The 21,414-nt window shown below is 40.9% G+C and overlaps 1 protein-coding gene across 3 annotated transcripts; it reads left to right on the top strand.

Annotated features, from left to right (window-relative positions):
* Positions 1-3,184: 3,184 nt before the first annotated feature.
* LOC110950353 (DNA-binding protein RFX7) lies at positions 3,185-19,166 on the top strand. 3 transcript variants are annotated; one of them, XM_051951728.1, is made up of 10 exons: positions 3,185-3,622; positions 6,429-6,462; positions 9,313-9,399; positions 9,834-9,871; positions 9,962-10,084; positions 10,186-10,305; positions 11,488-11,569; positions 11,662-11,869; positions 12,510-12,805; positions 12,894-19,166. In XM_051951728.1, exons 1-10 carry the CDS (start codon positions 3,495-3,497, stop codon positions 16,326-16,328), a joined length of 4,551 nt encoding a protein of 1,516 aa, XP_051807688.1. In that variant the 5' UTR covers positions 3,185-3,494; the 3' UTR covers positions 16,329-19,166. The 3 variants fall into 3 exon arrangements, with proteins under 3 accessions (XP_051807688.1, XP_051807689.1, XP_051807690.1); XM_051951729.1 differs by lacking the exon at positions 9,834-9,871 and having other exon boundaries at positions 3,186-3,622; positions 9,313-9,398; XM_051951730.1 differs by lacking the exons at positions 3,185-3,622; positions 6,429-6,462; positions 9,313-9,399 and having other exon boundaries at positions 9,411-9,871.
* The last annotated feature ends 2,248 nt before the right edge of the window (positions 19,167-21,414 follow it).

Genomic DNA, 21,414 nt, shown 5'->3' with positions numbered 1-21,414 from the left:
ATAAAGGTTGAGAATGTTATGAAAAATAGAAGAGAGGACATGGCATTGCTCTATCCATTCTTTAGGAAAACTGCTTGATGATGTTAATTCCAGAATAGAATAGAATAGAATAGAATAGAATAGTTTTATTGTCATCATAAATGGGGGCATGACGAAAACATAAGTAGCTGCCACTAGACGGTGCATTAAAACACGCTAAATTAACAACAATAAATAAGAAAATCGAATGTACATATAAACAAAACTATATTAAGAATTCCAACATATAAAAAGAGGCAAGATATATACAATACAGTGGGGAGGTAATAAGACTAAATACAGATTGATAAAATTAAATAAATAGGGGTAGGAGATAGCAAATAAGCAGCACTATTAAAAGCGACAGTGTGTGTACTTATCTGCTATTTTAAAAAATATTTTCAAGCATTCTTATCTCCCAGTTTTGTTTTTTTTTTTTTAAAGATTTGGTCTCAGGACAAGTAAATTTACACAACAACTGCATGTTTTAGTATTTTGTAAATGGATAATTTGACATTTGAAATTCTGGAATGACCTATAAAACCCTGTAACATTTATCTCGCCAACAGATCATATATAAATTCAATAGCTACACACTTCGACATCTGACCTCTGACTCTCTGGGTCACATCCACATGAACTGAGGAAAGGTTTGGTTACTGCGCTGGACAAACACCGAGTCCTGACAGATTTTTATTCTAATAAACATGTAAACAAACTCAGCTGTAGCAACTACAAGTCCTGCATGAGGACAGAAACAGAGCAGCAACATTTCTATTATTTCCCCCTGTTATTCCTGTCTTCAGAGGTGTTACATCAGCCGCCCAGTCGCTGCACACTTGCACATACATGCCTGCCCTGTATGTCTGCTGCTGTCTTGCGTTATGTTTCATGAGCTGCTGTCAGTGGAGTAACACGTTTCCATCAACAGATGGCAGCAGAAAATAAGTCTGGATGCAAGAATTTATGTAGGTCTTGTTTTTCTTGACCTGGTGACTTCATTCTTCTGAATTTTCACGTGTACGTTTTCATGAATGTCACCTGAAGACCTTTAATAATCATTTGGTGATTTAAAATAAATGGTCAGTTATGATGAGATTAACTTGACACGTGTAAAATGTTTAATTTTTTCAGCAGATGTGACATAACGTTGTTTTATTCATATCTGGTACAGACAGATCTCAATTCATTTCAGACTCTCGGGTTATTTTTTCCCCACCAAGCGTGTCTCAGATTTCAACCGAAGGTAAAAAAAAAAAAATAGTAGCTGTTTGAAGAGCAGAGACAATCTTGGAGGAATCTGTGAGTGGAGCCTGTCTGGCCTCTCAGCGCTTCCTGTCCGGGAGTCTAATCAGATAATCGGTCGATAGCAGCCCGTCGGTAGATACTGAGATCAATACATGTGCTGGTAAAGGCACGGTTTACATGGTTAAGTGATATCATCCTGGCTGTTTACCCGTCATTGTCACCATCTGATCGGCCAGCTTCCTGCAGCAGCGCCCCCGCAGGCTGACGACGGAACTGCAGCCAGAACACGGCGTCAAGTCAGACATAATAAAGCAGCGACATCCCAGAATGGACAGGAAAACTAAGAGGATGTGTGCAGCTATAGAGGCTGATGAGGCAAGGATGCAAAAGCGTCCAAGGATACGTCAGTTTATATAGGAGAGAGTAAATTAGGGTGAGTTAGAGGAGAGATTTGCCTTTTAAATGTCTGCCAATGTGCACATCTTAACAGAGAAAATAAAAGTCAAGGATTTATATTCAAACAGAGATGCAACTAATGATCAACTTTTCTATTTATTGTTTAAAAGTGATGGGATTTTTTTCAACAGAATACATTTTTTTGTGTATACAATGTCAAGTATTGCTAAAAATGTCTACAAAAGCCACTCAAATGACTGTTCAAAACCCAAATACACTCAATTTACTAACATATAGAGCAGGAATAATTAATCAATTAACTTCTTGTTATTAAATGAATTGCCAAACATTTTTATAACTGATTAATTCTTTTGAGTAATTATACAAAAAAATCTAAATTCTCTGACTCCATCTTCTTACAATTGTGGTATCATTAGGTGTCCAAGGTTGAAGTTTTTTTAATTACTATTATTTTATTTTGCCTCAGATGTAGTTAGTGCTCCTAGTTGCTCAGTACAAAAATTCTAAAGGCAGCAGAGAAATGTTTTTTTTTTAATTTATAAACGAGTAAGATAAGATAAGATAATCCTTTATTAATCCCCAAGCCAAGGGAAATGCACATTGTTACAGCAGCAATAAATGTAGTAATATTAATAAAATAACAATAAAATCTGTAGTAAGACTTTATGACATCAGTATCACTGGCTGATGTTAACATAAACTGGACTATATCATATCATCCCAAACCATGACAAAATCTGCACAACAATTACTTGCACTGCTGGCATTTTTTTTGCACTTTTACATTTATTCCACAAGCCAATTTTTGCTGATGCCATTTATTAAAAGTGTAGTAATACTCTATTTACAATCCATTTACAAGGCGACGATGGAAATGGATTGGACACACACTCCGTAAAGACCCACAGTCAATCACAAGAACAGCACTGCACTGGACCCCAAATGGCAAAAGAAAGAGAGGAAGACCAAGAACAACATGGAGAAGAACAGTAGAGGGTGAGATGGAGGTCATGCAGCACTCTTGGAGTTCATTGACAAGGCTGGCCCAGGACAGGCAGAAGTGGAGGAAATTTGTTGCTGCCCTACACACCACTTGGTGTAAAGGATGATGATGATGATGATGAATACTCTATTTATTCATTTTTCATCCTTCACTCTGTATATATTGTATATATTATTGTTATTATAATTATTACCTTTACTGTGCACTGCTGCTATAACACGGGAAATTCCCCTTGAAGTGAGGAGTAATAAAGGATTATCTTATCTTATCTTATAATAGTAGTGATAATATTTACAATATGTACAGGGATGAGGAGTGAGAATGAAAATAAAAAGTATGACAAATATACTCAAATATGACAAATAATAAAATGCAACGTGTACATTATATGATGTATAATGTAAAACACATTGAGTTGCCCTCATGTATTAAATGTGCTATACAAATAAAGCTGCCTTGCCTATCTGTCTGAGTTTTATTGTGGAGGTGCGTTTCCGGCCTCTCCAGTGCGTCCTGTGTGCGTCTTGACGCAGCAGCTCGTCTGTGGCTGCTGCTGGCTGCTGCAGGCGTGCTATTTGCGGCAGCGGAGATACCTCTGCGAAATGCCTTTTGTATGCCCGGCTGTATTTTTTTGGTTTTGTTTTGCGTTTCGCGAGGCTCCGATCACAGCGTTTGTAGCCATGTCCTGTGGTGGATTCGGCGGGCTGTCCTAGCTGACTGAGCCGCTCCAGCAGCGGTGGGTCCGGTGCAGCGCACAGCCGGGGATGAGGCCTACTTGTTAAAGCTCCCCCACCACCCCTCCATCGTGATGGCTGATGATCAACAACAACCTGGTCAGAAGCCTGCCTCGGGATTAGGCTCTCTTCCAGCGCTGGTGCCAGGACTCCAGGGGCCCGAGGCAAACGCGTTACAGTTCAAAATAAAGAATTCAATTTGGTAAGGATGGAAGCGGTGGCCGAGCCGCCACACGGTCCTCTTTGCTAGCCGTAGCCTCGTAATTAGCGTATCTGAGCTCAGGGAGGCAGGGAGCTGCACAAAGCGGCCCAAAAATAACACGAGAGCTGCCGCGCCGAGCGAACGGATCCGAGCGAAACACGACGACAGGGAGGCCGGAGACTCTGCACGGCTCTGGTCGGTGCATCAGTAACACGGTTACCGTGGCTCCTCCAGCAGCTGTAGCTGTGATCATTAGCATGGAGCCACAGGAGGCCATGTTACAGTAGATGCCAGCAAATCCACTGGTGGTGCTGATGCTCAGGATGACAGGTGTCAAAGCAGACAGCACCTCTCTGATTTAATGCTCTTAATGAGAGGCTGCATCACAATATTCTCATTTACTTCATGTGTGTGTCATCCACAGTGACTTTGGGAATTATTCAAACAATTTCAGTCTGATCCTGCCTCACCTTGCACTAAGTTATTATTACAGCCAGCTAAATTATTCTATATTCATCTTATAAGACCTGCTACAGCTGCTCAGTGACACCTTTTGTAGTGAGATGGGTTTTATAGATGTACACACAAAGACAAAGTGGTGTTTTCACATGTTTCTGTTCATTTATTTAATAAGACGGAATATCTCATTTGCATAAATATTCAGAGCCTTTGCTTATTCATCCTTTGATACACCTGCTTTGATTGTGTTTGTGATATCTCCACGGCTGTGTCTGAAATCGCTCCCTATTAACCGTGTAGTGCTGCATATTTACTGTATTTGTGTGTCTGAATTCTGAGTTTGCAATGTGTTAACCAAACATCCCTCACTAGACCTGGTTTATGGTGGACATTTTGATGTGTCAAATCTGGAGAGGTATAACATATGTCAGGGCTGCACAATATTAAAAAAAAAAAAAAAGCCTGACATTTAACGTATTTTGTTTTCCTGCGATTGAACAGCTCTGTTTGGAAAGTATTAATTATTCTAGAATGATTGTGACGATTTTGTTGGACGGTACATCAGCACAGAAAATCCAAAATAATTGTAAAAAAAAAAACCTGAAAACAAAGTATTTCTGAACCTTTCTCATATGGTGTAGTGCTGGCACATTCATACATTTGTTTTACTTTGGGTGGTGTTCAGATCTGGCTTTGCATCGCTGATTTAAATAATCAAATTAGTTGTTTTGACTCACCTGGATGCGGCCATTGCAAGACGCTGCCAGTAGAGTACCTGTGTTTGGTCATCTTTTCACTTTTCTGGACTCATGGAGAACCTGCATTTGGACAAATTCCAAGTCTTGTAAATAAAATTAAGAAATAAAAGTCAGTGTAGTCAAGAATCTTTAAATGGGAATAAATGACACTGTATTACTCAGAGTTGTTGTGCAGATGAGTAATGGAAAACGAAAGCCGTCTGAGTTTTTGTTTGTGTTTTGTGACGTCGCAGTTACTGTGATGTGACTTTTGTACACTTTGGTGTTTTGATGTTAAACTGTTTATTGTGCAGCCCTCATTTCCACTCCATGATATTATTTGCGTGTCCGAATTCTTATTTGCAAAACATCCAACAATCAACCTGTACAATTAATAACAGCTGAATTCCATTTATTTGTATTAGTTTGAGGGTCCAGTTGTTTTGCATATTGGGTAGCCATCATGCTAACATAGCAGCCATCTTTAATCTTATTAGAAAGGTGTGTGAGTTTCCTGCTATTGCAAGTCAGAATGTCTGCTGTGGAACAAACAAAAACAGTAACATCAAGAGTGTGTACATTATTTTCTCCCAATAGTTCCTGAGTACGACATCTCTCAGTGACGACCTAAAATGATGATAAAGTGCAACACGGAGGAGTAGAGAATTAATGAGAACACTTTTGGCAAATTCAGCTGGTTGGACTTGATTCAAAATCCACCACTTCTATAGTGGACACACTTCATACATCTGAGTTAGAGCAGAAAACTTTCAATGCTCCAGGAGCACAGCGGGATCCACCCAAATTCGGAATTATAAAACTCTGTTCGTATACAAGAACAGTTCTTTTACTGCTCATCTGGCAAACAACATTAGTGTACTAAAGCATGGCGGTGGCAGCATCATGCAGTGGGATTTCTTTCTGTAGCAAACAAAGGGAGACTGGTGAGAGCGGAGTGTATGTAGCCAAATGTTACACATTTCTGCTCCAGAGTGAACACATTTTATCTTTTAGCATGAAATATGACCCAAAAATAAAACAACACAGTGCTGAAATGACTTTGGGACCAATCTCTGAATGTTCACAGATGTGTTCATCAGGACTTAAAACTGTAGTTTCTGCCAAAGTTGTGAATAGAAGCTTGAATTCTGTTAGAGAAGTAATTATCTGATAAATTTGCAAAAACTTCTACGTCATTTTCACCTTTTTATTCTGTTTATTGAGTGGAAATTGACGGCCACAAAGGACATCAATCAGTCAATAAAACAATCATGGGTGATAAAGAAGTCTGATTACTTTCCAAACCAGCATGCATTATGTCATACTGTCTCAGTAGATGAAGATATTACAAATGGCACTTTGACTCGATGTTTATCCACTTTGTTACGTGGAGACGCAGTATAGTTTGTAGCATTTGCAATCGTGTGACATAATTTATGACATTTTCACAAAGCCTGTTTGGCTGGAAAACTAGTTTATTGTCAGTTTTAATAACACAGATAACAGGGATGGCAGACACATTTAAAATCTCATGAAATGTTAAGAAAATTCTGCATGTGTGAAGTCGTACTTATTCACATTTCTTGCTTTTGTTCTGTTTCTCGTTGCAGCAAATCTGTACAATCAAAAGTGGACAGCATATTGGTGAGTATCCACAATTACTCTTCTTCTCATGAAAGCTGAGTCTATTCGTTACCTAACGCTCTGCCACTCCCGTATTATCAGAGAGTCACATAAAACTTGTTACTGGTGAATCATGAGAGCATTTGAGCAGCTTAGTTTCTGTGGAGAAATAATACAGAAATGACAAATGTATGTTTAATGCTTACATTCTGATGAGCTGGATGGGTTTTCTACAAATCAAATCAGTGTAAATTATATTGCCCTGTAAATATACATGAACCCAATTTTTGAATTTTGCATTATCAATGATAGAAAAGCTAATTTAGAAGTCTACGCCATGTGTGAGCCATTTGTCTTTGTTTGATGTGTGCATGGATGTACTTATTATGTGAACTCATGTCTAATTACTTCCAGCTTTATCAGCACATTTCTGCTTTTTATTTCTGTACTGGCTTTCTATTTCTGCACATTTTGTTGTCGATTTATCCGAGGCAAAGTGTGTCACGCCGTCTCTCAGCTGTTTTCAGCAGCGATGCCATGTCAGTGACATCAAAGCAGCGGGATGAAGCTTTGTCTATTTTTTGTCCTAAAAAAAAAAGAAAAAAGAAAGAGTCTGTATTTTAATTTTCTCAAGTCTGCTGAGTGTTTGACAGTTTAGCAGCTTAAGTCTGTTTTTGTCCTGATAAAAATTTTCACTGTTTGTCTCCTCTGACGCTTACTCATTGTTGCACACAACTGGAGCAAATAAATCTAAAACAAAACAAAACATCCTTTACACTGACAAATAAGATGTGTCTCTCATCAGCATTGCGTCTGAATGTGGGTTAAATTTGGTCAGCTAAATATCTGGAGCACCTTACTGTACAGTAAATAATGTGTGGATGAAGGTGCAAAATAGTGAAAATACTGAGAGGCAGAGTGGATGAGGATACAGCTACAGTCTATCACTGTCATGTATGGAAATCATCAGATAAACCATAGTGGCAGATTTTATGAAGACTTAAGATATTTTCCCACAAAGGTGCAAAACTCCTATAAATCCAGCGTTAAAGTAATGGTGAGATGGATGCAAATAGAATAGAATTTATACTTTATTGACCCTAACAAGGAAATTATTTGTACCAGCAGCATTTGATACACAGACAACTCACAAAGCTAACGAGCACCAACACAATAGTCTTAATATTAATTTAATAGTTGTATATCTATATAAGTTTATATATGTGTGTGTGTAAATATATATATATATATATATATATAAAATTATATTTTTATAATTATGTTATATTTTATTATATTTATAATTATATATATATAATTGTATTTTATAAATCACATATATAATCTAAAAATTATATATATATATATATATATATAAATTTTAAATTATATATATTTTTTACAATTTATATATAAATAGTATATATATGTATAAAATTATGTGTGTGTGTGTTCAAATTTTATATTTATACATGTGAATATTTAATATAATATCTTTTCATATTATAATCATTTTCTAAATGGAGTTATTACCTCTGTATATAAAACATTTTAAAAATGTTTGTACACTACATTTATGCCCAAGCAAAATAATGTCGTCAAAAATCCTAGGGTAGTTTAATGTGTGGATAAGACAAGTGTAGGATTAGTTCATTCAGGTTCCACTGAACGATGTAATATAACGGCCTTGGACACTAGGATTTAGTTGTTGGGCTGTTGTTTTGGACTGTGGGCCGTTTCCATGTGAGAGATGTGATTTTTTTGATTTCTATAAAAGTAATTTAAAAATTCTAAGGCTCGGTATAAAGGTCATCTTAGAAAATCCCAATGAAACATCCAAGTAGGTGGTGCAAAGGCAGAATTTTAAGTTTCAACCGCAGTGTTAGCAGAGAGAGGTAATTCATTCAGTGCTTGTAGTAAATAGCATTTCCATTCACTGCTTATTGGCTGGCAGCTCTCACCTCATTCATTTAAGTGTTGGTTCCCTTAGCAACAAAGAGACAAATAGAAAAGGGAGAGGTGAGATGAGTCCATTCTTAGAAACCAAGTGGAAAGCAGTGAAGGTGAGATCAGCCCTGAGATGGCTGCGTGCAGCTGTCGTACCTGAGTGGTAGGGATGAGCAATTAGCTGATTCCAGATCGCAGTTTTAAACAATGCAACTATCAAATCAAAAAGGCTGCAGTTAGAATATACTGGAATATTGAGTTTAAACTGTTGCATCGACGGTTTTCCAAATTCCTGATGCCACGATTGTGTTGTAGTCACAGTTTTTAAAGTATTTCATGAGTGGTAGTGATCTGTCATGTTTTAAATTTATTACGCAGAGATTAATATTGACAATAAAATCGCAGTGTCTTTCAGAAAAGTCACAACTAGATAATCTGATAAAATTGCTCAGCTGCTGTGTATAGAATTGGTGCCATATACTCAATAAGATAGACTGTTTTAGAAAAAAAATGAGCAAATTATTTTCAATCAGAATCAGCTTTAATGGCCAAGTACGTACAAAACATACAAGAAATTTGGTGTCACCCTAGGAATATGGAAGAGAATCATAACGCATAAAGAAAGGAAAAAATAGTAGTAATAAAATGAAATATAACTCGATATATACAGAAATTTTACAGCTAGAAAGGAATGTATAAACACAGTAGTGCAAAAATGATATCCATCTGACCCCAGCTTTTTGGATAGTTGTGATCAGAACCAGCTCCGTTTTTCATCTTTTATTCAAAACTGATGAAGCACACATTTATAGATTTCTGTTTGTGGAATGTTTGTGGCTACCAGACTGCATTTTTACTTACTATTATTGAAGTTTTTTCACTGTTTTTTTCTCTGTGATCTCTCTCTTTTTTTAACCCTTACAGCAAGATGTTGAGAAGTTTACAGACATCGAAAAACTCTACCTCTACCTTAAGTTGCCTTCTGGTCCCAGCAGTGGCAATGATAAAAGGTAAATCACAGACGCACACTTTACTCACTTACTTTTCCACTCTGCTCTTGGGCCTTTTTTTTTGTTGTTGTTTTGTCTCACACACACACGCTTTGTTGTGGCTGTCATTACATTATTGGCGCTATCTCATTGCTTGTCAAAAAATTTAAAATCACTATCCACTGGCTGCTACACAGACACAGGTTAGCCTTACAGCCCCTAAACTGAAATTGAATTCAGGGTTTGTTTGGTTTTTTTGCTTTGTGGCACTTTTAGCGGACTTGTTGAGTTTTTTCTTAGCACAAATTTGTGAGGCAATTTTCCAGCTGTATGATTGAATATCAATATGACACAAACCGCTGAAATATGTAGATTTTTGCTATACCTAGCTGTCTGTGTTTCATTTGTTTCCCCATATCTATTCATCACCCCAACCCTCAAATTCTGCCCATTTGGACTGAGAATGAGAGGGGGTCCTCCACTCCTGGATTATGGTATTAAAGTTTCCGTATTAACAAGAAATGATGCACAACAGTCACGAGCACTGAGTCACCACATTTATTTCTCTTCTGCACCCATTTCAGTGATCAGAGTTCCATGTCGTCAAGCCGTACTCAACAGATGTATGCATTCAACTGGATACGCAATCACCTGGAAGAGCACCCAGAGACTTCCCTCCCAAAGCAAGAGGTGTATGATGAATACAAGTGAGTGTGCGGCCTTCAGCGTGGGGGCAGGGAGGAGTGATCTGCTGACACGCGCTTTATTTGGCCTCGCAATCTCACGTTGATTGTCGTCTCTTTTGCAGGAGCTATTGTGACAATCTCGGCTACAATCCACTGAGTGCAGCAGACTTTGGAAAGATCATGAAGAATGTCTTTCCTAACATGAAGGCACGTCGACTGGGCATGAGGGGCAAATCCAAATATCCTGATATTTTGGTGAACCTGTCATCAAAGTCACATTGTGGGTTCTGATGCTTTTATTTATCGGATTGCTTTCATGCAGCAGGGAGGCCAAGGTGTGAACGGGCAGAATTTGACATTTTTGGCTGTTTTGAATTGGAAATCCAACAACGAGATAATCATAAAATAATTTAGAAATGTGTTACAAACTGAAAATTTCACATTGGGCACAGTTATAGGCAGAGGAGCAGTGTTAAAGTGTTCACTGCTGGTCTTTGTGTGGTTTCAAATACAGACTTGGAAGCTTCAGATTACGTTCTGCAACTCTAACTTCATTTTGCCAGCTTTTTTTTTTTTTTTTAAATAGATTCTGTCACTAAAGTCAGAATGCATGTAAATCTGCGGGCTACTGATGGCCAGTGACAGCTGACTTTCTGTAGTCATACGTCTCTACAGCTTGACCTTTTGATATCGTGGTTGTGTTGCTTGCAGTGTGAGTGGATAGAAGATGCCCTAAAATAATGTTTATTCTTAATGCAAGTTTGGCAGCTAGGAGATTTATCCAAAAAATGCTAAGGTAGTTTTCGTGTTTCTGTAGATATACCGAAGAACATATCAGATACATGTAATCTAGGAGGAAACCTTAGTATAAAGATGACTGCCCATGCTAATTTGCCTTAACGTTCGTCGGTTTTTTCAGGGCTCTAAACACACTGTTCTCTGGTCTTTGAACAATTGTAAATCACTGCTGCCAAAATACTGTTGCTGGCAGATTTTTAAAAAAAACAGTATCAGGGAATCCTTGGCTCTGAGCTGAAAGGCTGATATTTGGCTTTGGCGTGCCTATTTTTTGGCATTTGCCTTTATTAGATAATGAAAGTGGAGCGAGAAAATAAAAATGGGGAAATAGAGCAGGGGATGTCATGTTGTAAAGGCTCGATTTCCTAGGAATTGAACTGGGGACTCGCTCCTCAGTGAATCTGCACCCAGTGCTGCCCCAACCACTCAGCCACCAGGTCACTTATTAAATGTATGTTTCTGTCAGATTTTCTCTGTTGATGTAAAGAATAGCGCAGAACATATTTGAGATAGAATCTCAGAAAAGGACTGAGCCAAAGTCAACATAAAGGTCAGCATCAGCTTTTTATACCCATTTCTGTATCCTGAATCATCGTGATCTAGACACCTTAACTCCTTCGCACATACTGTTATAGCGGGTTGAGGAAGAAAGCTTTTGTTCACATGCCATCTTTACCCAACCTGGATCTGCAGAAATCTGGTGATGGGGTAAGTCATACTGCAAAACATCTGAAACCATAAGCTAGACTTCTGAACTTGTCTGATGCTCATCGACCTGCTGCTTTGCTCTGTTTTAACAGTGTGAGCTGATGGAGCCGACGGGCCAGTCTCCGAGCGCTGAGGATGAAATGAGGTCTGCAGCCTGTGGACTGGTGTGTGAGTGGGCTCAAAAGGTCCTGAGTCGTCAGTTTGACAACGTGGAGGACTTGGCTCGCTTCCTGCTTAATAGCCACTACATTGGTACTAAGTCCATGGCTGCGCTCACTGTTATGACTGGAACACCTACAGGTAAAAGCTGACTTGTGGACACACATGTTACAAATGCTGGTAATCACAAATTGCCAAAAAATACCTCAGATGTTCTGCAGTTCTTTGTCATGTTCATGCAGAAAAGAATGATCTTGTGTTGCAGATCAAGTCTCTACTTACATGTTCTAAATTTCATCAAACAGGCTCATCTGCAAAAACCTTGAACATGTGCATTGTCAGCTGTCCATGGTGCCGAAAACTAGTAACAGGCCCAAGAAGCTTCAGTAAAAAGCAACTGAACTTCTCTCTTTTAGGTTTTGGAAAATGTTTTCCCTCTCATCTGTCCTTGAAAAAGCAAAAGTCCAGTTGCTTTTTACTGAAGCTCTTAGAGTCACCAAGACTTGGATTATTTTAGAATCTGCTCAGACAAAATGTAACAAGATTGATTCAGCTGTTTGTAACCGTTTCTCACTTTAACCACCATCATGATGGCCTTCTAGAAGAAAACAGATTTTTTTGAGACTAAGCAAAGCAAACATAGCACAGTGGATGGAAAATTGTGAACCCTGCTTTCTTGTTATGTGACAGGAACAGATCACCTCCGCCCATTCACTCCTTTTTCCTCTCATTGACACTCTTTAAAATCATAATCCTGATTTTTTTTTTCATGTCTTGACAGGAATGAAGACGCCAACTCCAGCCTCTGCGTTTGTACCCACAGCTGAAGCAAACTCATTCCAGCCCCAGGTGAAGACCCTCGCCTCTCCCTCCGTTGATGCAAAGCAGCAACTGCAACGCAAGATCCAGAAGAAGCAGCAGGAGCAGAAGCTCCACTCACCCCTGCCCAGTGAGACCCAGGTCAAGAGAACTGAAGCCAGTACCCCCGGCCCCACGATCCCCTGCGGCAGCCCTGCTCTGCTCTCCCCTCAGCCCACCATAGGCATCGTAGTAGCAGCTGTCCCCAGCCCAGTCACGGTATGTGGCTCACTTTTTCCCACTAATCATGCTCCGTTTGTTCATGAATGTGCCTGAATGTTCTCTTATGTCCCATTTGATCTCCCAGGTACAGAGAAGCAGGCAGTTGATGACCTCTCCCAGCCCTGTAGGGACGGCGGAAGGAAAAGTGTTGCCTGTGAACTTTCAAGTGGTCACTCAGTCTCTTAAGCAGTCCCCCAAAACTCCCCAGAATATCTCAGCTAGTCCTGTAGGTGACCGGCTGGCAAGACACGGTACGCGGTACGCCCAAATCCTGCCTAAGCCCTCTGCCACCAGTGCCATCACGCTACGCTCACCTCCAACGCTCCTCATCACCAACAGCCCCATCAAAACTGTGATGCCCACTCCCCACGTCAGCTCAGTCAATGTGGTAAAGATGACAGCCATCGCTCTGGCTCCCAGCAGCAGCAGTAGTAACAGCAGCACCACGACTGTGCGATCAGCCTCCACCGGTGTGAGCAGCATAGCCGCTTCGGACGATTCCCAGCAGTCACACGGTGGGAATTCAGCTGCCCCTCAGTCTCCTGCAGTAAGACCCAGTGCTCCACCCTCTGCCCTGACCCTCTCCACTGACACCAAAATGGTGTCTGAAGCTGGTAGTGACAGTCACCCCACATCTGGCACAGAGAAAACTGCTGTTGGAGCCAAAGAGGAGAGAGTGGCTAAGTTCAGGGCTGCCAGTGAGCCAAGCTTCCTGGTTAAATGTTCCCCAGGGCAAGAAAAAGGTGGAAGGATAAAAAGTGACCCCACATCCCCTCCCACCGCTGTAGCTGTAGCTGGGACTCAGGACAGCAATAACAGTAACTGCCATGACAGTACTTTGTACTTGACTGTTGATAATCAGAGCTCCAGTGGCAACACATCATCTAATGGCTCCATTGCTGTTACCCCAACATCGAAGGATCCCCTCTTGGATTCCAAGAGCCCCAGGAAGCGCACAGGCGGGGAGTCCCATGTGATTCCTGTGAAGCGGGTGTTTATCTCCCAGCAGCCGCTGGCTGTGGTTGACAATCCCAAACCTGGAGTCAGTGCTGCAGTAAAGAGGATCCCCAGACCAGGAACCCCTGCCAGACCAGAGAGTGCCCCCTGCAAAGTGACTGTGAAACACACCTCTATAGGGCCTACACAGATCCTCGCACTCTCTGACTCACCCATCACACACACTGAGGGCACCCAGACTGTTGTTAAACCCCAGGACATGGTGGTGAAACCTGAAGACCATTCTCTCAGCCCCGATACCAGCACCGGAGCGGCTGGAAACAGCACGTCTGATCAGGCATTACTACAGCAGATCACTGGGGACCCTCGTGCCATACCAGCCAACTCAGGACCACATGAAGCCTCTGTGATGAGTGACTTAAAGAGCACAATATGGGAGGAGGGACAGCTTGATGAGCTTCGGAAGCAGACGTTTGCCCAGCAGATACCAGCAGAACACAAGCAAGCCCCTAATGACCAACTTTCCATTATAGCTCAACCCGCAGAGGCCTCAGGCCAGCTCACCCTCACACAGGAGATGGTGGACTTTGCAGGTTCGCAGCCCAACATGGACTATTTCCCCTTCAATGATGATGACATGACCCAGGACAGCATCGTTGAGGAGCTAGTCCAGATGGAAGAGCAGATGAAGCTGAAGGGCCTGTTTGGTAACTGTGTTGACGTGTCCCTGCAGGGTCAGTCAGCCAGCAGTCAGGGCTCCATCCTTGGTGCTCACCAGGCCAGTACTACCTTCTACCACTCTGCCCACAGCAGTACCACTCCAGTCCAAACTCCCACTCCAACACCAACGCCAACCCCAACACCCACACCCACCTCGGAAATGACGCTCGCACACAGTCTGACTAGAGAGAGCCCCTGCTCCCGCATGGCTCCTATCACCCCTGTGGATGGAGCCATGGGTCGCCACACCCCCATCAGCACACCGCTGTCCAACTGCAGCAGCAGCGTCCCTCCGAGTCCGGTGGAGTGCAGAAACCCTTTCGCTTTCACTCCCATTAACTCGAGCATCACAGGTTATCATGACGCCAGTATTGTCTCCAGCAGCCCGGTCAAGCCCATGCAGAGGCCCATGGCAACACACCCTGACAAGGCCAAACTGGAGTGGATCAACAACCGCTACAACAGCAACTCTGCAGGGCCTTTGTCAAACCATAGCATTGGCATTCTGCCCAGCTACCAAGACCTGGTAGACGATCAGTTTCGTAAGCCACATGCGTTTGCAATTCCTGGCCAGTCATTTCAGCCTCAGTCCAGACAAGATGCTGCACACTTTGGCCGTTTGACCCCAATTTCTCCAGTGCAGCAGCAGCCACAGCAGCCACAACAGCAGCCGCAGCAGCAGCAGCAACAACAACAACAGCAGCAGCAACTGGCAACAGGTGTAACTACTCCCACTAAACAGGAGAGTTTTGCTGTGCCTGCGCCGTTAGACAGCAAGGCCTCAACCTCATCTACATCCAGTACTTTCCGTTGCCGCAGTGTTAGCCCTGCAGTGCGCCAGAGGAACTTCAGCGGGAACACCGGCCCTCCTACCACCCCCACGAGCACCACCACGACAATTCGAGCTGTGGTTTCACCCTTCAACTCTCCCCTCACCTCTGAGGTGCTCAGCATCCTGTCCAACACCCAGACTGTCAGCTCTGTCCACAGCATGGTCCAGCGTAGCCAGTCTGTACCTCTGAACATCATGATGCAGAGCGAGATGCTGCCTGTGCAAGGTCCGAGCAACGCCGCCAAAATCACCAACGTTCTTCTCAGCAAGATGGAAGCTGATGGCGATGACTCGGTCCGTGGTCTGGGCATAAACAACCTCCCGTCTAACTACACGGCCCGTATGAACCTCACGCAGATCCTAGAGACCACCCCTGGCTTTGCTGGAGGAACTGCTCACCAGACTCAGCTGCCTGTCAGCTCCAGCCCTGCTGCCTTTGAGCTCCAGCAGCATGGCTACCTCACCACTGGCACTGGGGAACAGGTGAGTTTCTCTACTGGGGACAGCCAAGCACAAGTGGGCCCTGGTGAGCAAGACCAGCAGCAGCAGCAGCAGCAGCAGCAGCAACAGCAGCAGCAGCAGCTCCAGGACAATCCTGTGCAGACGCAACCACAGCTTCTCCTCCAGAGCACACAGCAGCAGGAGGTGGAGGATGAACAACAACAGCTGGATTTCAACAACACTGTCAAGGACTTGTTGGGGGATGATGGCCTCAATCCCAGCTCCCAGTTGGTGGGTCAGGTAGCTTCGGAGCTCAACGCCGTGGCGTCCGACTTTTCAAATGACATCAGACTGACCTCAGATCTGTCCAGTAGCATCACTGACCTTAACACGTTGGACACCAACTTGCTGTTTGATCCTAATCAGCAGCAGGAACAATATGAAGACCCAACACTGGAAGAACTGAAGAACGACCCGCTTTTTCAGCAGATATGCAGTGATACTGTGAACTCTGGTTTTGACTGGCTAGAAAGCAAAGACCAGCCGACTACAGTAGAGATGCTGGGCTAATGTTATCTTTTCTTCTGTATGATTTCTGTTCTCTGTTGTTTGGTTTGGTGCAGATGTAGTATACCTGTTTTTAAACTATAGTTTGTCGGGATTTGTCTGGACTTTGCCATTTCTTCTGTTCAAAGTGCCAGGCTAACCAGAAAATCTCTCCTACTGATGTTTAATTACTTCCCTCCTTTTTCATTTGTCACCCAGAGTTTCGATATTTAGCCACTTTTTTCCCATCATCTGAAATCGGAAATGTAAGCATTTCAAGTTAAAAAGTGTGAGTACTCGGTGGCAGCATGCACTTACAAAGAGCAGATTTGTGTGCTACGAACATTAGGAGAAGGGTAAGCTTCAATAACGCAATATTTCTGTTTCATGAACAATTACAGACAGTGAGATGGGTAGGAAATTTGGCACAAAAGACTTCACCAAAAACGTATGCTATTGTGTACTATTTTCAACGTGTGCAGTTCAAGTTCAACCAAATGGAGACGATATTGGTATTGTAGTATATGCACATAATAGCTGTAGTACATTTGCCTGCCATATCTGAATATTAAAAAGGGTAGCATCTTAAGCTTCCAGGTGCTGAATTTATGACATTATCTTTATACTTTATCATATACCAAATCAGTGGAAAACTGATTCACATCTGAGCATTGTCCAAGAATGAAATTTTCTTAAAGCCTATACTTCTTGTACTGTTTAATATCTTATAAAGGGAGTAGATGAATCAGTAGGGAGAAGATGCGGATTCAGGCCACTTTGTGGACGATACATTGAGAGGAATCAACAACTGGCTGCCTTATTCCCGAAGTCCAAGGCCTTACGCCATCTTTAGAGAGACTGTACATAGTATAATGTTAAGATATCTTCGGAACCATCCAGAGCTTCATCATATCAAGGCAGCTGTTACTCTGATATTTTCAGTACTCTTTCTTATTCTGTTTGGCAGTGTTATGATATAGATGCGTATTGTATAGGCTAACGACCACACTCTGTGTGCCCTTATCATCAATGGATTTAGAGGAATTTGATATGCTGTCATTTCACGAAAACCACGGCAGGCACAGTTTCAGTCATGAGATATTTTTTTGGCATGCTATCCTCCCAGCTCGGATAAGAATATCAATGGTATGGAGAAGGCTTAGTTACAGTGAAAGCTAGAGGCTGGCGTGTGGGCTTTGACGTCATCTTGAGATCAAGAGGAAATCGAATTGTTATTATGTTCGTGGAGATCCAGCCTTATTTCCATACCAAAGATGATCTGTTTGAAAATCATACGAGATTATTACACATAGAAACACTCCTAGGAAACATCACCAACAACGGGAAGCAGGCAGCCTCAGAGATATAAAAGAGTTCTATTGCATTTGAGGAAAAGGACTAAGTTGCATAAATCTTATGTACAGTATGTAAATTTGTGAAATGGTCACTGTCCTATGTTTTATAGGTAACCATGGACCTGAAAGCATGTTGAAACCATCACTGCTAGCCAGGTAGGCTATGTGATACAGTAGGATGCTTGCTTGAGTTTTTGGCTATTGTCAATGTTGTACAAGTCATGTTTAAGCTCCATCTGTAAATAGGATAGATACATAGAGATTTGATGTATCAAGACACTATATTATGGCCATTATTCTAGCTAAGTATGTGCCATTTAAAAGAAAAAAGCTTAACAGATTTATAGTCGGCAAGATACTGTATGTTGTGTGTTACATTTCTGGCTCAATGTGTCGTAAAAGTAATGCTGTCTGGTCTCGCTTGCTGATTTTATTTAGTTTTTTTCTATTCAAAGATAATAGGTCTCTGCAGTTGCAGAAGTGATGTGTGCTTTGAGCAGGATCAATAGCATGGTATATTGAGAAAAAAAAGTTGTGATACTGTTAGCTGGTTGCAAACATCTCTGTGACAGACATTGTGCTCAAAGTCTTTCAGCAGACACTGGAAAAAAAAACGATTACTCATGTTTCAACAAACTTTGGAGGTTCACGTTATTGCACTAAATTTTTATGACACATGGCTTTGCCACATCTTTATGGACAAATGAAATGATGGATGCCCGTAAAAAAACAAAAAAGAAAAAAAAAATTTTTTATGACAAGATGAGTAAGGAAATTAAGTGAATTGTCAGAAAATGACTAATTGTCTTGTAGCAAAATGTGCATTAATCTCAGTGAGATACACATTTCTTACTCATTCTCATACATGAGAATATAAAGCATTGAGGGAAAAAAGTTAAATAACCTTTTAAAACCTACATGCTCATTATGTTGATAAATGATTGTACGCACGCATGTGTGATGACTTCTGTTGTACTTTGTATTCTTGGTAACCACTGTCTTCTGTGATTTGGGCAGGTTCTGTTAACCAGACTGGCAGTGCTAGTTTCATGAGTTACATTACTTTCATTGTGTGCTGTTTACTAAGTTAATGTTGTTCTATATGTTTTGTTGATGACTGTTTTCTGACGATTTTACATATTCTTATTTTGCAAAATGCATTTGTGAAGAAATTTTGACATTTTCTCTTAATTTTTTCTTTAACAATATGGCACTGATATTTGAATTTGAATGAAGGAAACGCACCTCTTTATGAGTACAGAAACTCCATCAAGCAGTGACTCTGATTCTTTACCTTTGACTGACCCAGACCCAACTCTGTTTGACTATCTTGTCCATTTCTACCAGTAGAAAAAAAAACCCTCCTCTGTGGTGTTGTCTGGTGTTCTGCTTAATGTACAGTAGCTTGTTAATATTGCAAACGCGTTGTTTCTTTTTTCAATGGAAAGTACTCACTGGTGAGATTTTTAAAGTGGTTTTAAAAGCCAATAAACTTTTTTAAAGAATGTTCCTGTGTGTTTATGTGGTGATGATTTTGTATTTTATTGCAGTAAATAAAAAAACGTACTTCACAGCATGAGAAAAGATACATGGCAGGACTTTGTAGTCACTGAAATTTCAATATAATTACACAAGGTAGTAATGGAATTGGTTGTTTTATTAGCTAAACAAATTATCTCTCAGATGTCATTGATGCAATGACAGTAATTTATGAATAAAATCTAGGATCTGTCTCCAAAATAAAACAACTCTGCAAAACAAAAACAAAGCATTGATTGGACTATCCCCACCTTATGATGTGATAGTGCTTATTGATTTTTCTAAAAATGTTAATGCTGATGCTTATTTGCTTTTGGTAAAACACCACCCACTTTTAATATTTTAGCAGTCGAGTTTATGCAAACTCAAACCCTTTCCATCACCCTCTTGGCATAAGGTTAGAGGTCATCAGCTCTTCAAATGACCTCTGAGGTCAGCGGGGGGTGGCCTCTCCTACAGACACCCTCCAGCCAATCACAGCTCAGATCTCTGGTCCTCTGCTCTGCTTTCCCAGGGCCTCGTGATATTCATAGCATGTTAATGACCTTAACCCTATTGATCGTGGCCAAACAGCCTGACCTTCAGCCATGTGGAGCCCAGTGGTTACCTCAACCTACACAACACAACATTTGGCAACGTGAGTCAACAGATTTCCAAAGGAAAAGGAAAATGAATCGTGTTTCTTGTTTCTGTACAGCATATCAATACTGAACTGAATACTAAGCTGCTGAGCTGGTTTTGCACACACATCTGCACCTTATTGGTTCCTGGAAAAACGTCTCTCATCTTGACATCAAAATGACAACAAAGCTTGATTTGATTTGATCAATAGCCAAAGAATCTAAAATAGTAACTCAACTGAGGGGACAGCAGAAAAAAGTCATATTTTATTCAGCTTAGGCACTGACAGAGACAGCTGCACAGTTTTATAATTAAAATTATCCCTTAGAGTTTTGAGAGTGAATAGAACTTTTTTTTTTGCGTCCAAAGAGATAAATGTTCTTTTTTATTATTATTCCTTTGCACTAACATATGCCAATAATAACAAACTTATATTAGTTAATTAATACCATCCAATGTATATAAACTACTACTACTAATAAATAATTAGACATTCAGGAAACTGTTTGTTTTTCCTGTACGTTTTCTATTTATCGTGGTAATTGTTGTAAATTTAGAATCTTTGATGAAATAATCTCAAAATCTGAACTACTGAGTAAACACATTACAAGATGCTATTAACCTGTCAACTGGTTTTGAGCCTTGAGTTATAACTATAGGGCTTTAGATGATTAAATCAATAGTTAGCTCTAATCAATACATAATTACACTTTGCTCTCCTCATTTGATTGAATATTGAAGTGAGGAGCTGCATGTTTGTAGCAGTAATCCCTTAAAATCATTGCACAACCATTCATAGATACAGCTGAGCGCCAGAGGATCGTGTGTGTTGTTGGGCACCGCACATTTCCCGGTCTGAGTGTGATTACTTTGTTTACCTTTGCCAGTGGACGGGTGTTTTGCTGATGCAGCATGGCGGATCTCACAGCTGGAGCCCATTGTAGTGCTATTGAATGAGGGCTGGGAGACGAGAGGGTCATTGTCAAAAGGCACGGTCGCCGGATCAATATCTGAATTCATTAAGCAGCTGACGAGCAGCCATCAATATCTCTTCATAATTACAAGGTTCTGTGGTAGGAACAGATGCCGTTCAGTGTGACCTTATTACCGGTTGGTGGCTAATAATTCCCTTGTTGTCCTTATTTTGTCATCCAAAACATCTGATATATAGAGAAGTAGATGTCACCATGCTACGTTGCAACATAGTTGATTACGGATCAGTTTGTAGTCAGCAGACCTGATCAGAGATGTCTAAAGTACACTCTGCTTTATATGATTGCCCTATGTAAAAATCTCAAAGAAATTCAGTTCAGTTCAAATTTGCCTCTGACATATCTTCAGTTCAGATTAACACCCACATAAACTATACCAGGGTAAAAACAAATATCTGTACAAAGCAATAGAAGTCTGATATGCTGAGTAGATATGAGTGGCAATTGTAAAATTACAAAATGGAAAAACACAATACCTGTATTAGATAAAAGTGGAAACACTGGCTATTTAAAGAACACTGATCAGAGAGCACATCACTTCCAGTTGCTACCATGCACAGTCGACACCCAGACTGACAAACCTGCACCGTAGAAAGTTAGTGA

This window comes from Acanthochromis polyacanthus, chromosome 8, assembly GCF_021347895.1.
Source record: "Acanthochromis polyacanthus isolate Apoly-LR-REF ecotype Palm Island chromosome 8, KAUST_Apoly_ChrSc, whole genome shotgun sequence".
NCBI lineage: Eukaryota > Metazoa > Chordata > Actinopteri > Pomacentridae > Acanthochromis > Acanthochromis polyacanthus.
The sequence above is the reverse complement of the archived record's forward strand: the minus strand, read 5'-3'. Positions and strand labels throughout refer to the sequence as shown.